Here is a 23,354-nt window from a genome sequence, read left to right as displayed (position 1 = left end):
TCATCACATGCAACCATTTACTTTTGTTGGTCACACTAAGTTTTGATTAGTGGAGTATCCATGAGACATGAGACTGTTCTCCTGTAAAAAACGACCACACGTCGTTAGTGCAAGCAACTTATTATGACCCACAGTAATGTCTTCTTGTTGAGCGACATCTATTGGCCGTAATAATTATGACATCTATTATGTAGATGTATAAATAAATGGTGGTTTGGAGGTGATTGGGGTGGACGGATGGTCAACAAGCATAGTACTCTCATGAACCTCCTGGGTTCAGCTCTCGCTTAAAACTCATTGTTTCTTTGCTAAGCTATTTAAGCTAAAACTGCGATCTTTTCCTAAACCTAACCAAATAGAAACCATTCAATAACATTAACTGCATGTTTATTTAGTGTTTGAACTCACTGAGAGTAAAGACAAACAGAGATGTAGATATAGCAGCAGCCATCGGTTTTCCCTGAGTTGTTGGAATCTGTGAACTCATTACCAATATATTAAAGATTCCTACATCTATTATGGCTATTAGAGTTCAAATTTTAATGACTCAACCACAAGTGAATTCCAAAATCATCACATGAACACAAAGAATGGCAACATGCAGTGACATAACTGTAGTAGAGGATTACAATGTATTTATTGTGGAAACACAACAGAAAAACATTAAAATAATAAAAATGAATTAGTAAAATAATAACAATGACAACAATGCAATCAGGACCACAGTGTAAAGGAAAAATAAATTGGTGGACACATTTTCAATGACCAGTAAAATACAAGATCAGGAAAAGAAGCCAAGAGGCCAATGAAGACACAAAAATGTGACAATATTTTTTTAAGTTTCATCTTTCATTTGACAGTCAGACCAATGCTTATAAACAACATTAAACAAAAACACAAATCCATTCATTTCACCCTGATGATGAATAATAATAATAATAATAAAAAATTTAAATTTAAGAATGGCAGCGACATTAGGCCTCAGTTGATGCGTGTTACGTTTTAAAAATACAAATGACAAAATAGGTAGAGTTGCAGTGATTTCAGCAGCAAGTACTTTTATCCACTGGTTAAATTGTGGTTCCCCTATTTTCACGATGCTGCAGTGCTGTGTCCTGTGTTGTCAAAAAACCTATTCACTTGTCATTCTTTAACGAATAAAAAAAACTAAGTTTGATGCCAGCCAGCTAACCAAGCTAACGTTAGCACCATAAGTGATTGGTTTTATAGGGTGTTTCTTGAAAACAGTTGGTCATTTCTAGCTGTTTTTGCTGTTTTGGGGAGCACAGAAAAGGACTGACAACCAATGTTGTCACGTTGTTGTCATGATAATGTGATAATGTGAGACCTCCATGAAGGCAGTATGTTAAAGGCTTTGAACAGTGGTGTCCAGAAAACTAATTATAAAACGATGTGTGATGTCTGAAGCTGACCCTGACTCAACAAACCAAACAAATTTAGGCTAAAATCAAATTGCCTTGTTCCCCAGAACACTGCATCATCCATAATTACAATTATGCTATTAGAATGTAATTATAAAGCTGTAAAATGACACTGAGCATCTAAAACCTGGTGCTCCATTAAACCAGGATGAAGCTAATTTCTTAGTGCATTTTTGTCTTCTCAACAAACACGTCTTAAAAGGTCCATACCCTGCAACAAGTTCTCTTAGTCAGATTTAAGTGCGCTTGTGGTGCTTTGACAGCCTCTCAGTTTAAAAAAAGAAAAGAAAAATGCAGTCAGCATTCTGTCTGTATAACTTTCGCCATCCAATCACATCTGGCTACGAGTAACCTCAGTCTGTCACCTGATGACTGGATCAGCTCCTTCCCACTGAAGAGACAAAACACAAAGTGTAAAAAACTGACACTTAATTTGAATTTCATTTTACTTTATGAGTTTTTTCTGACCTGGACTTTAGTCATCGTTACCTGTGGTAGTCCAGTCCGAGCAGACTGATTCCATTAACAGCCAGGATCCTGTCTCCTGGTGCCAGCTTCTCACACCGGGCTGCAGGAGAGTCTGGGACCACTGCACGGATGAAGATGCCTTTCACCCTCATGGAGGTGTCCTGGAGAATGAGTTCAAAATGTCAATGACGTTCAAGATTTTGTAGTCGTCTGGTAGAGTGCCACAGCAGTTTTAATCCTCTTTGAGCAAAATGCTAACATCATTGAGCTAACAATTAAAAATCTGCTAGTTAAGTCTGATGTCAGTGCCAATGAAAATACTGTTTCCGGTCCAAATTTGTTTGACGGCGAACATAGCAGTAATATATCACTGCACTCTTCTAAATTCAGGTTTGGTCTCCACCAACTCCTGAGGACATATGCTTAAAACAACACTATGAGAGCTGAGGAGTCAATCAAGACAGTTAAACTTTCAGCTGAAAGCTCTGTAAAGTCTGAGAGGAGCTCCAGATTCAGGTGATTAATCTACTTTATTTTTTAAAGTTTAATAATCATAATAATTATCTCTTTGACTCACCCTTGTGTCAACCAGAGCAAGACCGAGTCCTCTTTCACCTCGCTCCAGTTCCAAGCTAAAAACCTCATCATTGTTGTCATCGTAATGGTCGTCCTCCTCCTCCTCCTGCTCCTCCTCCTCCTCCTCCTCTTCCTCTTTTAGTTCCACAATTTTTTTCATACTGTGGCAGTCCGATTTCAAACGGTCCACTTTCAGTGCAGCCAGACATTCAAACACTAATCCACCTACGAGAGAAAAAAGGGTTGAGGTCAGTCGTTCAGTTCATTTTTAAGCAGAGGAAAATATTAAATGGTAATCTGTTTCTATACCTTCATCTTGTGCATCTATCCATTTATCCTGTCCTGCCTTTACCCTTTCGACAGGGTCCATAATGAGGGGGGTGTTGGGTGGGGTGAGGAGGCAGGACGGGTCCAGAGCTGACCTCCTCATCTCTCCAGTCTCCGACTCTCTGGTCTGCACCTCCAGATTTCTTAGTTTTTGGGACAAAAGCAAGGCACCACAAGAACTGAACTCATCCAGGTAATGGGTGGAGAAAGGAGAGGGTGGTGATGGGGGTGACGGAGGTAAGGCAGCAGGAGTTGTAGAAGGGGACGGGTTTTGGACAGTTGCCTGAAGGGAGATACCACTCTGGATGAAGGATAAATTGGAAAAACATTTTTAAATCGGCATAGGGTTAGGGTCAGAATTTCTGAGTTCCTAGTCAGACTTTTCAACTGGAACACCTGAAGTCAGGATTTCCAAATCAGGAAAGTCGGAGCAACCCCACCAACCCCGACATAAGAATTCAAGATGGCTGTTACTTGCATTAATAGTAGTGAACTCTCTTTTGCTAAGTAGAGCGTTGTTATCAATTGGTATTGCTAACAATGGCTAGCAACGGAAATGTTTAATCCGAGATACTGTTTGAATTGGTTCCCGTTCATGCCTTAACGTTATGTTTCATTCGAACAGTTGACTCTGAACAGCTGAACAGAACAGAATACTTTCAGTTCATGTTGACATCACAACTTGTATATAGAAGACGAAGAAGACAAAGAGGGCTATGTCAGCTATTACCTACAGTTTTACAGATTAACAAGTACAATATCTAAATATAGCAACTCAAACAAACCTAGTCGAGGTGGTAGTTGACACCATTTTGTCACCTGACGGCCACCGTAGACTTGAAACGCTCGCAAGGGGAGGGATGCAATGTTGGTTGCAATCTGTGTTCTCACCACTAGATGACACTAAACCTGCACACTGGTCCTTTAACCTTCCATACAGCCTCATCATCAGGTTAAGCTTTACATTTTTCCGATACTTTCGTTTGTGAGTAATACCTGTAATACCTCACATTCCCATCAGCCCCAGCTCTACTTTGTTTAAAACTAATTAGCAACTGTTACCAATTGTTTTTTGGTACCTGGTGCTCTCCAGCAGCTGTGACCTCAGTGGACTGTGGCTCAGGTAAAGAGGGAATAAACTCTTTGAGCTTGTCCAGCTGTTCCCTCAGGGCTGAATCTCTTACTGCCCTCGCCAGTTGGAACTGGTAACCACCGTCAGGCAGCACCAGAGGATGATGGGTGTCAAAACTCTCCAGGATATCAGCTGAGGAAGGAAGGAAAGAGGGCATACTGCATTCAAAAAAATGACAGGAAATGAAAGATAAAACTTGGTATTGTAAATTGAGGCAGGAGTAACAGGCCACCGGTTTTATGTGCTGATGCTTCGTCCTGTAGTGATGGAGTCCATGTGTGTCTGCAGGGAGACCCGGGGCTGTACAGACTCAGGAGGTGGTTCAGCTGTGCTGGCCTCAGGGCCGGGTAGTCTGACCGCAGGGATATCCACGACGTCTGCACACACAGATAGACACTGATTACATTACAATGTCAGGGGACAATCATAGAGCATTGACATGACAGTGAAGAACACCTCTGTTAGCTGAATTATTTTGCTGCATACACTAAAAGATTTTGAAAATCTTGATGTAGAAAACGTGAGACCACACACAGGACGACAAATAATGACAGATATCACAGTTTTGTTTGTAAGGCCTTATTTTTTTTTTTTTTTTAACATATTTTTAGGATGTTTGTGGGACAGTCTGAGGTCATGCTGAGGATGCAACCGCCACATTTGAGGAGACAAAGGAAACTGCAACAGTGTAAGAGAAACACAAAATCCAAACAGAGGAGACACAGGACCTGGGGATGATTACTGATGTGAAGCAGAAAAAAAGTAAATGTACAAAGACAAACCAGGAGAGTAACTACAAAATAAAAGGAAAAGGAAATGGATCCCAAAATAAAACCAAGGAATGAAAAGAAAACAGAAAAAGGATATTTTAAATCTTTTAATCTGTCCTCTTCTTTGTAAATAAATGTGTTATTTACTGCTGTTTACTTTCTTTTGTGAATGAATGTATTGTTTTCTACAAATTTCTGTAAACAAAAGGGTTACTTAAATCTAATAAATGTATTATTTATTAGATTATAACATATATACATAATACATTAAAACAGTGGGATATTGTACTTTTAGCGTCAGCAGAAACAAATATCTAAATTAGATCAGAACACACATGAACAATGTGGTTTTTCTTCACTCTCTCATAATGTTTCAAGCACCTCCCTCCTGACTGAATGAACTATGATAATTCTTTTTCCCTAAGACGCTGTGGATTTAAATAAATTTCAAGGTTGCAAATTGCTGTTGTTATCCATAGATTGCATATCAAAATGAAATGTCCATGTGACGTCTCTTAATTTGCAGTAAAACTCTGTGTTTACCTGCAGTAAATTCTTCCTGGGCGTGGCCAGCAGATTGATGGCTGATGACAGTGTGTGCGTGTGCTCCAAGGCCAGTTCTCCTTGTCCGACTGCATGGGCCCAGTCCAGGATCAAGTCAAGTCCGGCCCGCAATCGCACGCCTCTGGACCACTGGTAGAAACCTGGCTCTGAGCCTATGAACACAGCAGGGGAAAGTCGTCTTTTTTTGAAAAGAGCTCATTGTTCATTTACCTGGGTTTCTCATCATTAGACCTGTGGTAAAATGTTTGTAAATGAATGCTGAAGTTTTGTTGTTTCTAAGTTATTAAAGACAACCTGTTCACATTTAAAGCTCTCATCTGTGTTTGTGTTAAAAAGATTTTACCGAGACAGGTGTCCACAATGATCCAAGGACAAATCTAACAGAAAAAACTGATGATATTCTACATTTTTCTTATGGTCAACAAACAGGAAATCATCAAAAACAACAATGACTGTATTTAACAGGAGTTATATTTGTATCAAAGTATTTAAACTATTAAAAACACATTAATGAGCCACACTGTTAAGTCTTACAGTATATTTAGCTTTACAACCGTGACATATGTTTTAATTTTTTACATTTAAACTGGAAAAACTGCACAGCCCATTCACACACCAGGGGAATATACACTTCTATTTCAGCAATTTTTTTAAAAACATATTTTTAAAATTTACAATGTTTGATAATCTAAAATCATTTAAAACTTCAGCTTAAGCTTTTAATATGCATCCTTCACACTTCAAAAACAGTACAAAGAAGAGGTGCATAACTGCTATGACTCTTAGTGACCACTAGGGGGCAGAGCGGTCACAATTAAAACACAACCATATCACTGTGATTCTCTCTCCCTCCATTCCTGTCATCTCTCCACTGGTGCTGTCAAATAAGGGCTTAAAAATAACCTGTTATCATGGAGCTGGTTATCAAGAAGCCCTGTTAGTTCTGTAAACAATATAACAGCAGAAGAAGCTGCAGTAACACTAAGAATTCTATACAAATATTAGCAGTCAAGTTATAAAAAAAGTGTGGGAATCGTCACATCTTTGTAACATCTGCTCACTGAGTATGACTGGCCTTTTTTGACACATGGTGGATATATGACAGACTTAAACAAGACTAAGAGTTTACAGCCATGCTAGCTGATCTGTGCAGCTGATGGGAATGTGGTTAGTTTTTCAAGAATTTCACCATAAACTAAAGAAAGTTTGGCTTGTCGATGGTGCTAGATGAATTATTTCCTTTCATAAAAGATCCTCTGTAAAAGAAGAAAGGAGGCACTGAAGCTCTTATGGCTGATGCTTTGTTAGGATGATTTGACCACAGCATGTGTTTGTTAGAAACTCACAGTGGACACATGAAAATCATTCTGCTGATCTAGATAAATATCAGTTGTTCCTAATTACTTCTGATTTTATTGTTAAGTCTTTTGTCCTTGTCAGGATCCTGTAGGAACCACGACTATAAAGTGGTGCAGGGATGACGTATTTTTGTAGGCCAGCCCTGAAGTTAGCATCACCTTGGTTCTCTTGACAAAAAGCCAATGAGATTATTGCAATAAAAACATAAAGGTGGACTGGTGAGTTTTCATGTTAACCTCCCCAACAACCTCTGTAGTCTCATTTAGACACTCGTTAGCAATGTCTTGTCTGAAAATGTCTTGAGCGTGTGTTAAAACCACACACCTTATTTCAGACATTTAACCAAAAACCCATTGACTTTCGGACAAGGGAACAGGAAGTGCTAACATGCTAACTTACTTCCTGGTTTTAGGACTCATTCCTGCACCACTCTACTATCCCAGTGATTTGATTGGTTGGTGGCTGGGGCTGTTGACATGTGGTACCTCTCTCCATGAGTGAGTTGACAAGCGATGCATTGATGAAGTAGAAGAGGTAGCCAATGAGCTGAGAGGAAATCTCTGGATGGAGCTGACAGTCTGACAGAAGTACCCAGGCCTTGTTCAGGACTTCTACAACCTGCTGGATCTCACGGGGCACCTGGAGTCCACTGCTGCCCAGGATCACAGTGCTCTCGTCAGTCACCTGCTGGTCGGGACTCTCCCTGAACGGGTTGCAGTCAAGGAGTCCAGGTAGGATCGGGTACAGGACCTGGTCGGACAGACGGGGACAGAGGGAACTATGCTCAGAGTGACTCACTCGTCCATGTGGAACTGCAGATTGTTGACAATTCCTGTGGGTCAAGCTGAGGTTGGAAAAGTTAACGTTGTGCGGTGGATAGTCTAATCACTGGGATAAACTAAAACATGTAACCCTCTAACCCAGATTTCAGACCACCCCTGCTGCCTCTACATGTCTTGTCTCCCTCAGTTTCTCACACTACAACACAAGCCGATATAAGATTAGTTTGTAACGTTTCCTCTCTTTCAGCCAAAAGGTCCTCGCTGCTCTTCAGAGTGAGGCCAGACAACGATGGCTTTGTTCGGGTTAATTGTACACAGACATCCCCTTTCCCCCCTCCAAATCTCGCTCTTACGCCCACCGAGCTTCCGAGGCCAGCGCCAGCCCGTAGATCCACATTCCTAAAAAGCTGAATATGGCTCATGTGGGCTTGGCATGGCTCTGCAACAGGACTGCTGAGTGAAGACTTCTGGAGGAATCCACCCCGAGCAGATCAGCTTACATTTACTGTAAGGCCCCCACAGCCCGAGGGCAGGCCGAACATGAACAGTACAAGATAACATAACAGCCACAGCTCCCATCAACACATGAGACAATGGAAATGAACATTAAGCACAAAAAAGTCTTTTTTTCAGTTTTGTTTCTGGTTGGAAAATGTCACTCAGCGGAGCCAAGCCAGAGAGGATCCATTCATTCAGTAGAGCTGGATTCTGGGATTACCACATGCATCCATGGCACTTATTATCCCAGAGTCATAAAAAAAATAAAAGTGTGCACTCTATGTTGTCTGCTCACTTGTGCATTCATTGTGACGGACAAGTAAACATACAGCCCGACCACAGGCTCGTTTCAGTATTCATCACGACGTGTCTTCAGCTGGAATAGCTGCTCACCAGTGGCGCCTTTTGTTTTCCATCCCAACGGCAATTACGCTCACGTCGGATGGACGAGCATGAAACATCCCAAAATAAACAGAGATTTATGACAATGTTAACCACTTCTGTTTTGATTTAGATCTGAATTTGCATGGCAGAGTTAGTGTCACTGTTTGTCTTGTTGGATGGTGGAATGTAAGTTGGATAAAAAATAAACTGCTGTTCTGTCCTTTATTTTAAAGTATTACTGAAGGATAAATGCTGGAGTAAATCATTAGGCCTTAGCCAGGTTACTCCCTAGCCTGACACCGGTGACTTAAACCACATTCCTCACAAATTTTGGCCTGTCAGGTCCAGGAAAGATGAGAATCAGGGGCCTGCTGTGAAGTGACAGGGGTGATGGATGACACGAAAATGTCTGGATTAACTGGCAGGGCTGAGAAAAACTGAACCTATGTCCACACAAACCCCACTATGTCTGAAAATGTTTACAAGTTGAAACAAGCATTCAGCAAGTTCATAAAGACCTCAATCCAAACTGAAATGACTAAACAATGAAGCCAAAATACAACTACATATAAAAATATTAATACAATTAAAAATATACATATAAAAAGGTGTAAATTTACAAAAATCAGCACATAGAGTTTGTAGGAACCAAACTGCAGCGATGACACTCTGTAGCTAGCTCTGGCTAAAGATAATTTACCAACTTTTTCTGAGCTGTTTCTTGTGATTTCTAATTTTGATGCTCCAACATGTTAGTAGCTGAGTTTTACCACCAGTAGTTATATGATAGTGGAGAAATATAGAATGGTACAGGGATGACGTATTTCTGTAGTCCAACCCTGAAGTTAGCATCACCCTGGTTCCCTCCACAAAAGCCAACTGGATTTTTTCATTGTGTTTTGGATTATTCCTGAAAATAAACAACAACTAAAGTTTCTGATCCTTCCAGGTTTAGTTCATCAGATAATCTTCATATATGAGCACCACTGTTCTGATGTTTGAAGCCTAAATCCAATCTCCAGAAGTAGAGAAGTTAGTCTTGTTAAATGCTAACTAGCCTGACTTTGATTCTTTCATTAGGATTGTTCAAACATAAAGTTTTAAAAAAGGTTTGTTCTGATTCAGTCTATGTTCAGTCTATCGTCATCAATCCTGGGACCCAACCCATACCTCCCTGAATTGCCAGTTAAGGAGTGAACCTGTAAGTTGCCAGGAGAGGGGGAATTAAAGCTATAATGCAACAAATTAGATCCTGCAAGTTAAAACTTCATGAACATACCGTATTATATTTCTGTATTATTTATGGATTTACTGACAAACCACATCTGGAAGTCGTTTTTGCTTCAGCAGGCAGATTTGTTGAGAGAAACGTTCGCTGTCTGAGAGCAGGTAGTTAGATAACCACATCCTCCTGCACTGAGCAAAAAAATGTGCAGCCTCAGAAAGTTGCAGGACATTTAGGAATTCCTATAGCTTCCTCCTGAGAGATACAGTGTCGTATCACTGGCTTCCTTCCTGTCCATCTGAATTCCAACTGGCAGGACATGTGAGACCTTGGCTTGGCCGTTAGCCCCTGTCAGACCCGGCCTGGGCTAATGCTATCTCTGATGTGGCTCGATACTGGACCTGGCTTCCTTTTGCTCTTCATCAATCGGGCGTTGCTGGTTTGGAGCATCCTGGTCATTAGACGGGGAGAATCTGAGTGAACATCCACCTCAGCTACTGACTGAGGAGGAGGACGTGTTCAAAGAAAAGTAGACCAGATGTCACTGTATGAACCTTAAACCGATCAATCTCCTCATTAATATTTCTTGGTTTTTACCCACACCCACACAGCTCCTCTGGAAATTTGTCTGAAACTTTCCTTGCACAATTCCATATAATGGGTGTGGTACACACAACTGGATACTGTGGCTACAATGAAATACCATTTTCTCCTTTTTTCCAGACTAATGCTCTCTGAGAAAACAACATGAATTTGCACACAATCAAATTCAGCATGAAAATCTGTGGTGTCAGTAAAAACCAGAAATCCTTTTTCTTATTAGCAGTGGTGATGAGGTAATGCTGCTTTGTATTCATGACTTAAAATTAAATTAGATTTCTTCAGTAGAAACACGCACGTCTCTCTTTTGTACAGGCAGCATTTTTATCATGACCATGCAGATATCATTTACATGCTGCTGTCCACACCCTCAAACCCCCCTGATGCTGTTTATCACAGCTGTTTTAGATTTATAACAATGAGGCAACAACACTGCCTTCTTCTGGTTTCTTCTAGCTCACAAGAATGTATGATCCTGGGTATCTGATACGTGATTTAAATTGGAAAAAAACGTTCTTCATAGGTGGTGTAAGATCCAGGACTCCTTTAAATTACTCACATTTTTATCCTTAGAACAGTTTACGTGGTCGGTGGTTGGTGGTTGGTTTACTGTGGATTGTGATTACACCGATCAGCCTCAGCATTAAAACCACTGATACATCGATCATCTCGTTATAATCCAATTGTTCTGCTGGGAAACATCGGGTCCTTCATTCATCTGGACATTACTTTGACACCTAAACATTAGTGTTGAACTGGCCTCCAAACTCCCCAGATCCCAATCTGATCCACCATCTGTGGAATGAGCCAGAACCATGGAGGCCCAACCTCGCAACCCACCAGGACCAGGACCAGGTCCTCCAAACCCACCACACCACAAATACTGCTCAAGAATGTCTGGAGACCCTGAGGTGTTGACCTGGCCTCCGAACTCCCCTGATCCCAATCTGATCCACCATCTGTGGAACAAGCCAGATCCATGGACACTCCACAGGACCCAAAGGATTCACTGCTGTCTCCCGGTACCAGAATATTTTGGCATGTGGGCGACCTACACAATATTAGCCAGGGCCCACAGATCAATGGTCTAGTTTTGTATTTGCAGGGCATCACTGTGACTGAAAGCTTTGCTCTCAACTGGTATTCTCTGAATAAATAAAGTAAGTAAAATAACTAAGTAAATACAACAATTAACCTGGAATAATTGTCTCTGTAGAGCTTCTCTGACAAGCTCAGGGCTCTCACTGATTCTGCCTTATGGTGAGTTGTATTTATTATGAACTTTATATACGAGTCAGGTTTCTAGCCAAGTCCACTATCTATTTAAATATCTCACAGATTGATTCGTACAGTCAGAGTAAATCAAAAGATTAAAGTGGCAGGCTGTAAAACCAAAACAAGACACAAAAAAAACTACTAGTGTTGTGGAGTCAGGTAATAAATCTCTGTGGGTTCATTACCGACACATTCCACAGTCATTTGATTCACTGTCGGTTTAAAAATTCTGACGTAGCAGCTTTAAGGTCTTACCGTGTATAGTCAGTACTGGTTGGGAACCATCTGTTCCTGATTATCAGATCTCTCAGTATCTTACATGGACAACACATTTCTTCATGTGACACGTCTTCCACTTCTTTTGTATTCCTAACATCTTGTTGCGGCTGATCAGCTGAAATATTAGCAGCTACGGTGCAAAGCTTCCCAGCCAGCACTCAATTCCTTCATCCTCCCCCCAAAACACAAACACACAAGGCCCCCGGTGTCCCGTCTCTCTCCCCTGACATAATGCCCTCAGTGTGGTCGCTCTATAAGGAAGCTGTGAGTGCAGCTAACTGGGCTCTTTATTCTCAGCCCGTCTCTTAATTATTGTTCTTTCTGAAACTACACATCATCATCAGTGAGAGGAGTAGATGGAGCCTGGTTACATGCTTCTTGTTTGGGCTGGGAAAAACCCCATGACCCCATGAAGAATTAGAGCAGTTCTGAAGGCAACAGAGGTCCAACCCGGTACAACCAAAGCATAAATGCTGCGTATTCTCTACCTGTGTGCTCAGTTGTCCTCTCACCTTGGTGATGTAGTAAACACACTGCTGGAAGGCGAGCATGATGACCTCCTCCAGAACTGCCATCGTTTCCTCACTGGCCGAACGGACACAGGACAGACGAAGCTCCAACAGGGCTGAAAAATCGAGTTGCACATGGAATATTTGCAGTTTTTGGAAGGAAATTTGAAAAATAAATGTTGGTTTGTCTCTTATTACTCTTAGCTATCCTTTAAGACAGTAAAGTCTGGGCAAAAACAATATTTCCTGTCAGAAGGAAAAGGTTTTATGCGTAGATCTACAACTTTTTACACACAAATACTACTGCAATCAACCTTTAAATCAGAAATAAGTTTGAACAGATCTTTGTTGTGATGGAGACGATTTAAGCTGATAAAACTGAGCAAATTAAACAGAAAAATTACACCAACAAAGGTGACTAACCTAAGCTCTCCTTGCTCTCATCGTCTTCCCTCTCCTCCTCCTGACCCTGCTCCTTCCTGGTTCTCCACTCCAGGATCAGAGGCAGCTGGTACTGGATGAACTGCAGCAGCTCCAGACTGTTGGACATCCACACCACCAGGGGGCGCAGTCCTGAGATCAACTCATACAGGCTGAGAGGATGAAGGTCCTCTGAGTTTGAGCCTTTGCCACTGACGCTGGAAGACATGATAAACGATCTGCAGTGTTGCCTGTGAACTGTGATACATGTCAGATAGTGGAAGACGAACAGTCAGGGGCACTTACACTTCAGGCTGAACGGCAGCTAGATCCTTTGTGTGCTCCTGAAAAACAACAAAAATAAATGTATATCAGCACAGAAAATGTGTGATAAGTATTAAAAATAACTATAAGATTAAGAGGGCACAAAAAGGAGGTTGCAAAGAGTTAAAACGGATCACTAAGGTACATTAAATGTCCATTGAAGGTTCTCAGGCTGCACCAGTCTTAAAAAACAGTGAAGTGAGGTCTTAGAGCCAGACTTTAAAAGTACGAACTAACTCTTCCTGTAAAGTTTGCAGCATCCATCCATTAGCCTTTGAAGCTAACGACAGACACTGAGCAACACTTACTCTCCTTCAGCTTTCTTTTGATCTTCACCAACTCCTGAGGAGATATTTGGCTTTTTAGCTGATTACTGACTCCAGTATGTTTACCAGCTAGTCCTAACTAACATCTGTCTGTTATCTGGGTTTATCAGGATGATCAATTGTTGATTAATCATTATTTTTATACTGAAAACTTAGGGCAGAAAACATTTTTACTAAAAAAGTGTGTTTTTCCTCAATGAAGAAAGAAGAAATTATAGTCCAACAACAACAACCAAACAAATTAACAAACCAAAGCTATGGCACTCGTCAGAAACACAACTGGAAACCTTTTAGACTCATCATATCAAACATTGGACAAGATGGCGACGTGCATGGACGCAGCAGTTCCAAGCACCCCACCACTGTACACCCCCACAATTTTGTTGTACCCTACTGTTCAATGACAATAAAGCCGATTCTATTCTATTCTTAATAAAATACTTAAACTGCAAAAAAGGCTATTTTTCAATTTTGAATCACACAACCTCACTGATATGAACAAATAGATTAAATTCCATCGACAAAATTCTTAGTAATCATCAATTAATTATGCCCACCCCCACTAGGAACTGAGCGGAGCAAAGCACAGTTAATTGATTCATTGTTAATGCAACATTTTTGATTAGAGTAGCTACATTTCTTTTACCACAACTTACCCACATGGCGCTCTGAACTCCACCAGCTATAAGCAGCAGGAGCCTTCGCAGGTCTGATGTTTGCAGACATGTTGACGAATACTGAACACACATGCACAGCAAAAAAGCTGTAGTCAGTGGTGGTCTGTCTTTGCCTCCGGTGTTTCCCATGACAACTATCTCCTTGACGATGCGATCCTCGTCCTCTGTCTTGTAGTTCAGAGTCAGGCTGTGGCCCTCGGGTGATTTTAAAAATGGAGGGTCTGTGTTCAGGGGCTGTTTACAGCTCAGCCTCTGGAGGTCAGTGCAGGCCGAGATGCAGGTGTTGCAGAGAATCATGTTTGTGGTATGGCTTGTTGTAGAGGTGTGACCCAGCATCCAGGGGACTGTGGACAAGCTGGACTCAGGAGCAACACTGTTCGCTTCCTTCATTTCCAAGAAAGACAGAAGAAATTTAACAAAATTCAGGAGACAAACAACAGCAAATACAGAGGACGGGTGTTGTACCTTGTACATCAAAGCTAAGGGATCCTTGAAAAGAAACAGGTAGAATTGTCCCAGCCCGATAACGTCGCCAGGACTAAGCTGTGATTCTTTCGTCAGGACTTCACCGTTCCTCGTGACCACTGCATCCTGACAGGGGCAGAGCATTGTGGGACCGCCAACGCCACAGCGATGGAAACAGCAGTGTCTCGGAAGGATGTCGGCAGCGAAGAGGAGAACGTCTGGCTTTGACCCGTCCTCATGATCACTTTGCCGTCCTATTACAATTTTTGGCCCCACGAGTAGATAGATGACAAAATCCTGAGTGGAGAGAAAAATTGACAACGTTACAATAATAATCTCAAAAAGCTAATGATGTTATCAATTTATAAAGAATTTCTCGGCCACTTTTGCTTGTCCTTTTTTCTGCTGATGAGTTCCTGGTGATGGTACTCTTCAGCTTTTGCTATCACTGCTAACATAAACCAGTTAGCTAGCTTCTCTTCTGTTTCTCCTCGGTTTCCAAATGAAGTGGAATATTACAAAATGTATGTATGTAATGTGATTAAAATCGGTTCACCTCAACCAGCAACAACTACTTACGCCTAACTGTATCAAAAATAATTATCGAATACTACAGTGTGTATTATGTAATAACACGCTAGCAAAAAGGGCCAATCCTGCATAATGTCCACTTCTACTTTTGACACGTACATTTTGATGATAATACTTACATATTAAAAAAAAAAAACGTAGCGTTTTTACTTGTAATTAGGGCCGGGCAATAAAACGCTAACTGTTCCTTATTAGAAATGTAAGACACAGTCGATACAACTTCGATACCACTCATTCCGTCCATCTTTTGAAGAAAGCCAATCCTAAAGAGAACAGCGCCGCGCCGAACCAATCATGTGACCGGAACTGAGTTACGTAATGTTAGGTTGACGCACACAGCACAGAGCGTAAGAGCCGCTGCCGGCGGCGGCGAGCGTGCTAATGTTTGGGCTACTGCGCAGGAGTACGTCAGTGGCGGGAGCGAGATCGAAGACAAAATGGCGACAGGAAACGTTAACGAAAACTCGAGTCACAGCGTTACCGAAGAAGACGATGGCCCAACGGACACAGCGCGAGGCTCAAAAGACGAGGCGAGCGTTGAGAAGAAGAGTCCGAGATATTTTGAGAAGCAGAGTAGCTGAACTGCGAAGCATGTTCCCACAAACACAGGTAACACCACTCATCTGTTATATGTTGTATAATATCGTCATATCTTACTTAAGGGTAAAAACAACATCACAGTGCTTCATCATAGTATTGCTTTTCTTACTTAACTGAAGGATTTCAGTGTTTTAGCCACTAAAAATGACCCTCAGTTGTTAATACATAACTTACTGTTCTCCTGTGTATTTCTGGTCGTTAGGTCCAGAAAATGTAAAAACCTGAGGTGAGACCAGATCAATATCAATCACTGACAAAGAGCAGGAAATTACAGATTTAACATAATTACTTCCACCACTAGCTACATAACAACAGTCCTTCTCAGTGAAAGCTTAACAGTCTGATCATGTGGACGTATTAGAATTATAGTCTTGATCCAAGCCTGATTAGACAAACAATGTTTTATTAATCGCAGTGAGTGGAAAGAACAATGTACAGGGATTATTATATCTGACGTTCCCCTTGTGATGCCTGTCTTTTCCAACTGGCCAGATTTAACCAACGGAATTAATTTGCAAACAGACTCCCTAGACTTTGTTCATAATTGTATTTCTTGTGGTAGATGATCATATTCTTATGAAGGATATTTTGGGAAAACAAATGTGAGACAGTCTAAATCACAGCTGTGTGTGTGTCTCCATGTGTGTGGCAGTTGTCCGCTGTTAAAAACCACTGGTAATCAGTCAGGAAGCAGTGCCCGGGTTGTCTTTTTCTGTTTCCTGATCGGTGTTTTGAAGTGTATAGTTAGTGACCTCTTGCGTAATGATTCTCCTCTCAGTCTGTGTCTTTACAAAATGTTCTAACAGCCTGTTTTCTCAGTGTAAAGGAAGCAAAATCAGTCTACGTGTATGTGGTGGCACTGAATATTTTCTCATGATTTTTTGAAACAATGGGTCCTTGATTTTTTTTGTCAGACATAGACAAAAGCAGTCCTCTTATTTCTAACCAATGACGTCAATTTTACTAGCTGAAATGGCAGAGTTTGTCAGCTGTTGCGAAACTAATTAAGCTCATGATAAGATTTTGCGTTAACTCCACGAACTTTAGTTAGCATCACCTTGGTTTCCTCATTGGCTTTTGGATTGTTTCTGAAAATCAACCGTGACCAACAAAAGTTTTTGATACTTAAACATTTTGTTCATCAGATAATCTTAACAAATGTACAACACTTGTTTGAAGCCTAAATCCAATCTCCAGAAGTAAACAGCTAATGTTAGGCTATAAACCAACTACACCACGGTCACATGACGTCAACGTCTCCACCACTAAGCTTCCAACTGGTCATTTCATTTAGCTCTGAGCTCTTCTACAAAAGCCTTTCTTCTTAGAAAGTTAGTGAGAGTTTGAAAGAGCGTGAGTAGAAACACAACGAGGCTGTAAAGGTGGACTGGTGAGTAGATGGGTTTTCATGTTAACGTCCCCGACAACCTCTGTAGTCTCATTTAGACACTCGTTAGCAACCGCCTTTTTTAAGACACGTCTGAATGAGATACCTGTGCGGGGCTGCAGCCCTGCAGCAGCAGCAGGTATGGACAGTCGTGAGGAGGGTGAATGGAGTACTGTGTGGTGTTATCGTCGCTGCTCTCCGTCTCCTCCCTCTCCGACTCCTCTCCTTCCCGCTCACCCCTCGGCCTTGGCGGACAGAGGAGCTCTGTTTTGGCCTGCGACCCCTCGGAGGGAACTGCGAGGCTGTGAATGCGACTCTGTTCTGGGCTCGTTTCGGGGCGCTCGCAGCTCTGCGGCGAGGTTTCCTTCAGGCTTGGATTCTTGATACATTTGTCACGATCTGTGTCCTGTTTGGTATCAGAATCTAAGAGGTCCATCTCGCTTTTGCTCCTCCACAGTCTGTGGCTTCGACCTGTTCTGTCTATGAGGGTGGAGGTCACTCGGGAGCGGCTCTTCTGCAGCTTCCGAGCCTGGGCATTGATACCTAACAGGCAGATGTATAAACAAATAAGAGGGTCAGGAATGCTGTCAAAACATGGGTAATGGAGTGTGGTGATAGGGCGACACCCGTTTTTTTTTCCCCTGGAGTTAAGGTGAGGTGTGTGTTCGGTCGTTTGTACATCATGTGTTTATGCCAGAGTCAGCACAGACTGAAACACAGGAAACAGACCTCAGTGGAAAGAAAGACAGAGCTCATGGAAATAAAAAAAAGGTTCATCCACACAAGCTGGCACTGATAGAAGGCTATCACAAGCTGCGTCATTCATAAAAGCAAAGCACAAAACAGGACACACACTTACTCCATGACCACAGCTGTGTCAACCACAGCCAGGGCCTCCAGTGGAAACGATAGTAGAAATGACAGAACAGGGGTCCACCCTGCTCATTTTGCAGACCCATGTAGTGTTTGCGTCAAGCCTCTATGGAAAGTTCTGGGTATTTTTCTGTTGCATCATGCTTTGTAAATATCAGTGGACAGGATATTTTGCCATGTAAAGCTTTTATAGTGTTTAGTTTAAACAGTAAAGTGTTAAAGAAAGGGCGTGCAGCTGGAACAAGTTTAATTAAATCACAGGATGTCTGCAACGCTCATTAAATTCAGAGTTTCTTAGACCATTTTAATGACAGTAAGAATGAAATATAGGCCCCACGAATTTGTAGCAGAAATTGAAAAGAACGAACAAAAAGAAATTGTAGACCTATTAAAATATAGTTTGGTCTGTGTGGCTTGGCTGATTTTCTCTGGAAAATAAGCGTGCCAACAAACCACATTTTACTGTGAGAACTCTAAAACTGGATTTAATACTGACAATGCTTTACTTAATGGTAAAAAAAAATCTCTTTTTCTGGGACATGCAGACACCCTGAGTCAGGATGTGGTATAAACTGTGAGGTGATTAGTCCCTAAAGCACCCTGAGGCTAAAGTACCAGCGGTGATGGTGTCTTTGTCTTTGGATGTCTTCTCCTCCACCAAGCTCCTCCTCTGGATTTCGAACCGTCTTGCCAGACCTTCTCTGGGTTTCCACAGCGACTGCAGGAGGAGGGGTTTCTCGTTGTCGCCGACAACTCTAAACCCCTCCGTCCTCCACTGATTCCCACCAATCGAGCCGATGGTATCGCATAGTACAAAGGACTCTGCTTCTTCTTTGCCCAGACCATACCTGGACAAGATAAACATAATCATTAGAATGATGAAAAAGCAACTAGATAAACTGAATTTAGCACCCAGGGACACTGAACTGAATTACCTAGACTGCAGCAAAGATTGTCAACTTCTAACTCAAAATTTTGCAGCTATAATTATATAGCAATTCAACACAATGGGGCTGCAAAGGAGGACTATGTGGCATTAAAAGAAAAGATGAACACATTCAGCACGTCGCCCATCTTAGCTGTGCGAAGATAGCTAGCTCAAACCAAAAAACTGTAAACCCAAAACAATGAGCTCAAAAGTCCTAAAATGTCTCGCAAGGCTGAGAGGAACTGAGTAATTTTTTATCCATTATCACTCTAAAAATATTGACTAGAGCAGCATTACTGTAAAACACTTTAACATGCAAACACTTGAGGGTTATTTTCAGCTGTTTTCTCTTTCAAATCAAAGCAAAATCTTATCATGCGTTTCCATTAAACCTGCATGCAAGAGTCATTCTGTATTTACAAACCCATTACTAACTGTGTGATCTAATAATGATATCGCTGAATGTCACTGTGTAAATTTTCACTGAGTGGAAAAGAGAAAATGATTTACTCTTTCCTCTACAAGCTGAATACCACTTGTATTAATCATTCCATTATGTTTTTGGCTGAAACTTAAGCGAGGCCTGACAGACGTTCACCCTCCTGAGAGGCCGCCTCTGAGCCGTGGCCGACTCTGGCCGTCTTTCACACAGATCTGTGGTTTGCTCAAGACCTTTTCAGGACTACTAAATGAACGTTTTGGCTCACAGACATGCAAACACACACATACACTGTGTGAACTGTGCTGCAATTATAACAAACAGAGCAACGGGTCAAGTCGACTTTGTTCATGTGAGATACAGTAATCACAACAACATGAACATGCTTCTTCGACTTTTGTGCATCAAAGAACGTCCTGACTGCTTTTATATACAAATGATGTAGCACACAAAGGTGTACTGCAGCATGTAGACGGACACATAACTCACACACAAGGACACATGTGGCAGGCAGACGCACACACACGTGCACAGATAACACATGGTCTCACCGTTCCAGGGCCTCTTTTACCAGCTCTTTTGCGCTGGATTGTGTCGTGGCCAGGACGCTCTTATAGTGAGCTCCTTCGCAGATTTCATTCCCAAAGATCTTCAGGATTCCTGGAGCAGTTATCTGATTGGACAGCTCAGACGGGTCGTCCACAATTAAAGCATCCGCAGAGGTCACTGCATGACGACACATAGCGATAAAGGGAATAGCGTCAGTCAAAACCGCATTGTGAAATCTGGCAGTTTAAGCATGTGTGGTGATATTCATACATTGTCCTGTCCCTTTTCAGTGTGAAAGTACTACACAGTCAAAACAGTTAGAAGTACTGTCCTGCTGTTCATTTAGAACACGGATCACAGATGGCCACTTTATTAGGTACACCTGTACAATCCAGTGCAATCCAGTACAACAGCTCTGCCACATATTCTCCCTTTAACAAGCTTAAAATGGACAGTTTTTCTTAAAACTTTTGTTATATTAAATTAAATAAATAAATAAAATTCCAGGAATTTTCAACGTTGGAAATTTTCCATGGGAATTAACCAGAATTTCAGGTTAGCCTATAACTCTCGACAGATAACACAAACACTGACTTTTAGTCTCCAGAATGTAAAAGCCCATTGTCAGACTCCCCCTGCTATTTTAATAATATAGACTTTTTTGTTATAATTTTAAATGCCAACCTAGAGAATGACTCCTGAGGCCATCAACAGATTTATTCTCTGAGACTTCTGACCTCCAGACCCACAACAAACAACCCCCTGTGACTAATAAAATGACCTTTATGTGTAAAATCTGTAGCTCCGTTAGAGTAACATCTCACAATGAATGCAGCAGCACTAACATGAAGTTGCTAGTGTAAATATGGAAGTAGAAAAGTGAAAGACAGTCTGACATACTGCTTCCCTTCCTGGCTTGGACCGACAGTGACGACCTGAGACCTGCCGTCAGAGCCATGGAGCCCGAGCTGGAGGCGGAGGCCGGACTGCGGAGGAAGACACCTGAGAGGCGGTTGGTATGGCGACGGATGCGGCTCTTGCTGGGCTGTCTGATGGTTTGATGGCTGCCGGTGGACGAACTGCCGGTGGATGAAGCTGATCTGATAAAAAGAAGAGAGAGAAGAGGAGTCCTCAATCAAGACCAATCAAGGCAGACTCTGAATCCCTACCTGACGTCCTTACAAAGGAGGAAGATGGTTCAAAAAGGAGGTTAAAAGAATCAGGAAGTACAACTGATGCAGCTACAAAGGATAAAATAAGGTGATGAATGTGAGAAAATATAACTGTGACGAAGTGAAAAAGTTTAGTAGAAGGAAAAAAAGAAGCAGTTTAACAATAAAATACAAACATATTTGTCCCCAGCAGAGTGCTGTCCGCTCTCTTTCACCATGCCTCCCTCAGCTTCCCTCAGCACATTAATGAAATAATGAAGTCTTGTTTACGCCGACCGAGCTTTGTAAGCTTCTTATCACTAATGGTTCAAAGGTTCTCTGCAGTTACGCCACTGCTTGGGATATGAAAGATTTTAAACTTCTGATTAAGGATTTTCGTGAAACCGTTGGGATGATGATGGAGGAGTGATGGGAAACAAGCGGACCGATGGTGGTTTAGTAGTTTTAATATGACACATGAATGAAATTAGAGGTTGTTTTTTTTTTTTAAAGAATTTAAGTAGATTTTCGTTGTGTTGGACTCTAAAAATTGATTTTTTTTATGAGTTAAGTGAGTTTTATCATCCCCCTTAACCAATTAAAACATCTCTAATAAATGAAATAAAGGAGAAATATTAGGATGAGTGGTATTTCTCTGTACTTTTAAGAGCATAAGAACAGAAAAATGCATTTTCTTTAAAAAAGAAAAGAAGGCGGCGATAAATTCGTCTGTTTTCTAGTGAAAGTAGATCTCCACAACTCTCCCAGAATCCTTTTCTACTAAGTGTTTGCGGTCCAGTTGTTGATACTCACTGCTGAGAGCCATCACTTGTCTTCCTCCCCAGCCTGACGAACCGTCTCTTTGGAGAAGCCGGTGGTCTCGGCGGCAGAGAGCGCAACTCCTCGGAGGAAAATTTCATCCGATTCATCCCTGCCTGATTCCACTGTGGGCGTTTGTTCCGCGTAAAAACAAAACTGACTTCTCGAAAAGTCAAGATGGAGCGCTCCTGTCACGTCCCATCGGCCCAAACCGCTCTGCTTCATTCCTGGGATGTTTCATCCAGGAGGACAGGCGGCGGAGAGCCATTCAGCTGCTGCTTCATTTTACGCACTCCGGAACAGACGCTGCAGATGTTTCCAGCCCCCATCCAGCTGTTGCTGAGCTGCTGTTTGCATGTAGCCGGGTCTGAACGGCCGTGGCTCGGGTTACAAGCTCGCACTGTTTCCGGCACACTGACAGATCCGATGGGATAAAAATAGTCGAATGACAAGAGTTCGGAGAGAGCGATCTGATTACGATCTAAATCGTGTAATATGTGCCGCTGCAGCAGGAGGAGGCGGGTTGTTTCAAATTCGTAACGAACCCGCTCTCCAGATGTTGGTTCCACAGCGCAACTGCTTGGGGATGCCAAGTGCACACACACACACACACACACACACACACACACACACACACACACACACACACACACACACACACACACACTCTCTACATCTTTCGAAATAAAACGCGCCGATGAGCACGGTTCAGTTTTTTAAAGCTGATTTAAAAGAGCTGGAGTCGAGGAAGACTTATTGATAAGATATTCAACTAAACTGTGCATCAGCAGAGTGAAGTCTTCCTGAGCCTGTGAACCGAATGAACCGGAGGAAACCAAACATTGCTGCGCTCAGGACTCCATCTTCTGGCTGCGCACAGATCACACCTGAGATTATACGACATGCAAGTGATGGAAATATCCGTGATATCAGTTCGCTTTTTTTGCTGGTAATGCTAGCAGCTTTTAGTTTCATGTCTCCTGCCTGCAGTCCTTGTTTTTATTTTTTATTTTTTCATGTAAAACGTAATAAACTCTAAATAGAAACTACAGACGTCTTGCAGGATTTAACAGGTCTGATAGTTTAATGCAACAATCTGAAGACGGAGAGTCTGTTTAGTTTAGTATTTCACCTCCACAAAGGTGGGAGATACCAGAGAGAGAATGAGAGAGACAACAAAACTGCCGGATCCTACATTTCCCATAATCCATCAGACCCTTCCTTAGACCACGTCTGTCACACAGGCTTCCATCGTTGTAGGTTTAAGAATCAGAAGCTGAGATACTGACTTTTATTAACTGTTATTGAGCTCCAAACATTCTCATTCGTACGTTTCTCATTATGCAAACAACAGCAGGATTTTCTGTCATAAAATTACTCATGGCAACATTCATGGCTGCGGCTTCCACTAAAACTTATTTGAGCATTAATGCCAATAATAAACATAATCCTGATCCTAATGCTATTTGTATGTGTGTCACAGGTGTCTCCTGTTGACCACTAGATGGCGGGCTTTACCCTGGAAACACCGGAACCTGAACCAGGTGTGACAAACTGATCAGTTTAACTTACCATGCAAAAAAATGACAATAAAAACCACAGTGCTAAAAAGTGT

At 41.8% G+C, this 23,354-nt stretch overlaps 1 protein-coding gene across 2 annotated transcripts; it reads right to left on the bottom strand.

Annotated features, from left to right (window-relative positions):
• Positions 1-618: 618 nt before the first annotated feature.
• Positions 619-22,324, bottom strand: LOC108884612 (ras-associating and dilute domain-containing protein). Of its 2 annotated transcripts, none has more exons than XM_018678609.2 (18): positions 21,734-22,324; positions 20,670-20,869; positions 19,772-19,946; positions 18,469-18,701; positions 17,087-17,523; positions 14,403-14,699; positions 13,917-14,321; positions 12,917-12,954; positions 12,614-12,828; positions 12,194-12,306; positions 7,124-7,388; positions 5,259-5,431; positions 4,178-4,322; positions 3,893-4,077; positions 2,796-3,114; positions 2,488-2,711; positions 1,932-2,071; positions 619-1,833 (listed from the first exon to the last, which is right to left on the bottom strand). In XM_018678609.2, the coding sequence occupies exons 1-18, from the start codon at positions 21,847-21,849 to the stop codon at positions 1,740-1,742; spliced, it is 3,774 nt and encodes a 1,257-aa protein (XP_018534125.1). In that variant the 5' UTR covers positions 21,850-22,324; the 3' UTR covers positions 619-1,739. The 2 variants fall into 2 exon arrangements, with proteins under 2 accessions (XP_018534125.1, XP_018534126.1); XM_018678610.2 differs by having other exon boundaries at positions 2,796-3,096.
• Positions 22,325-23,354: the final 1,030 nt, after the last annotated feature.

Source organism: Lates calcarifer, unplaced genomic scaffold (assembly GCF_001640805.2).
Source record: "Lates calcarifer isolate ASB-BC8 unplaced genomic scaffold, TLL_Latcal_v3 scaffold_8_19, whole genome shotgun sequence".
NCBI classification, from domain to species: Eukaryota; Metazoa; Chordata; class Actinopteri; family Centropomidae; genus Lates; species Lates calcarifer.
Note: the sequence above shows the minus strand (reverse complement) of the source record. Positions and strands in the feature narration are given on the sequence as shown.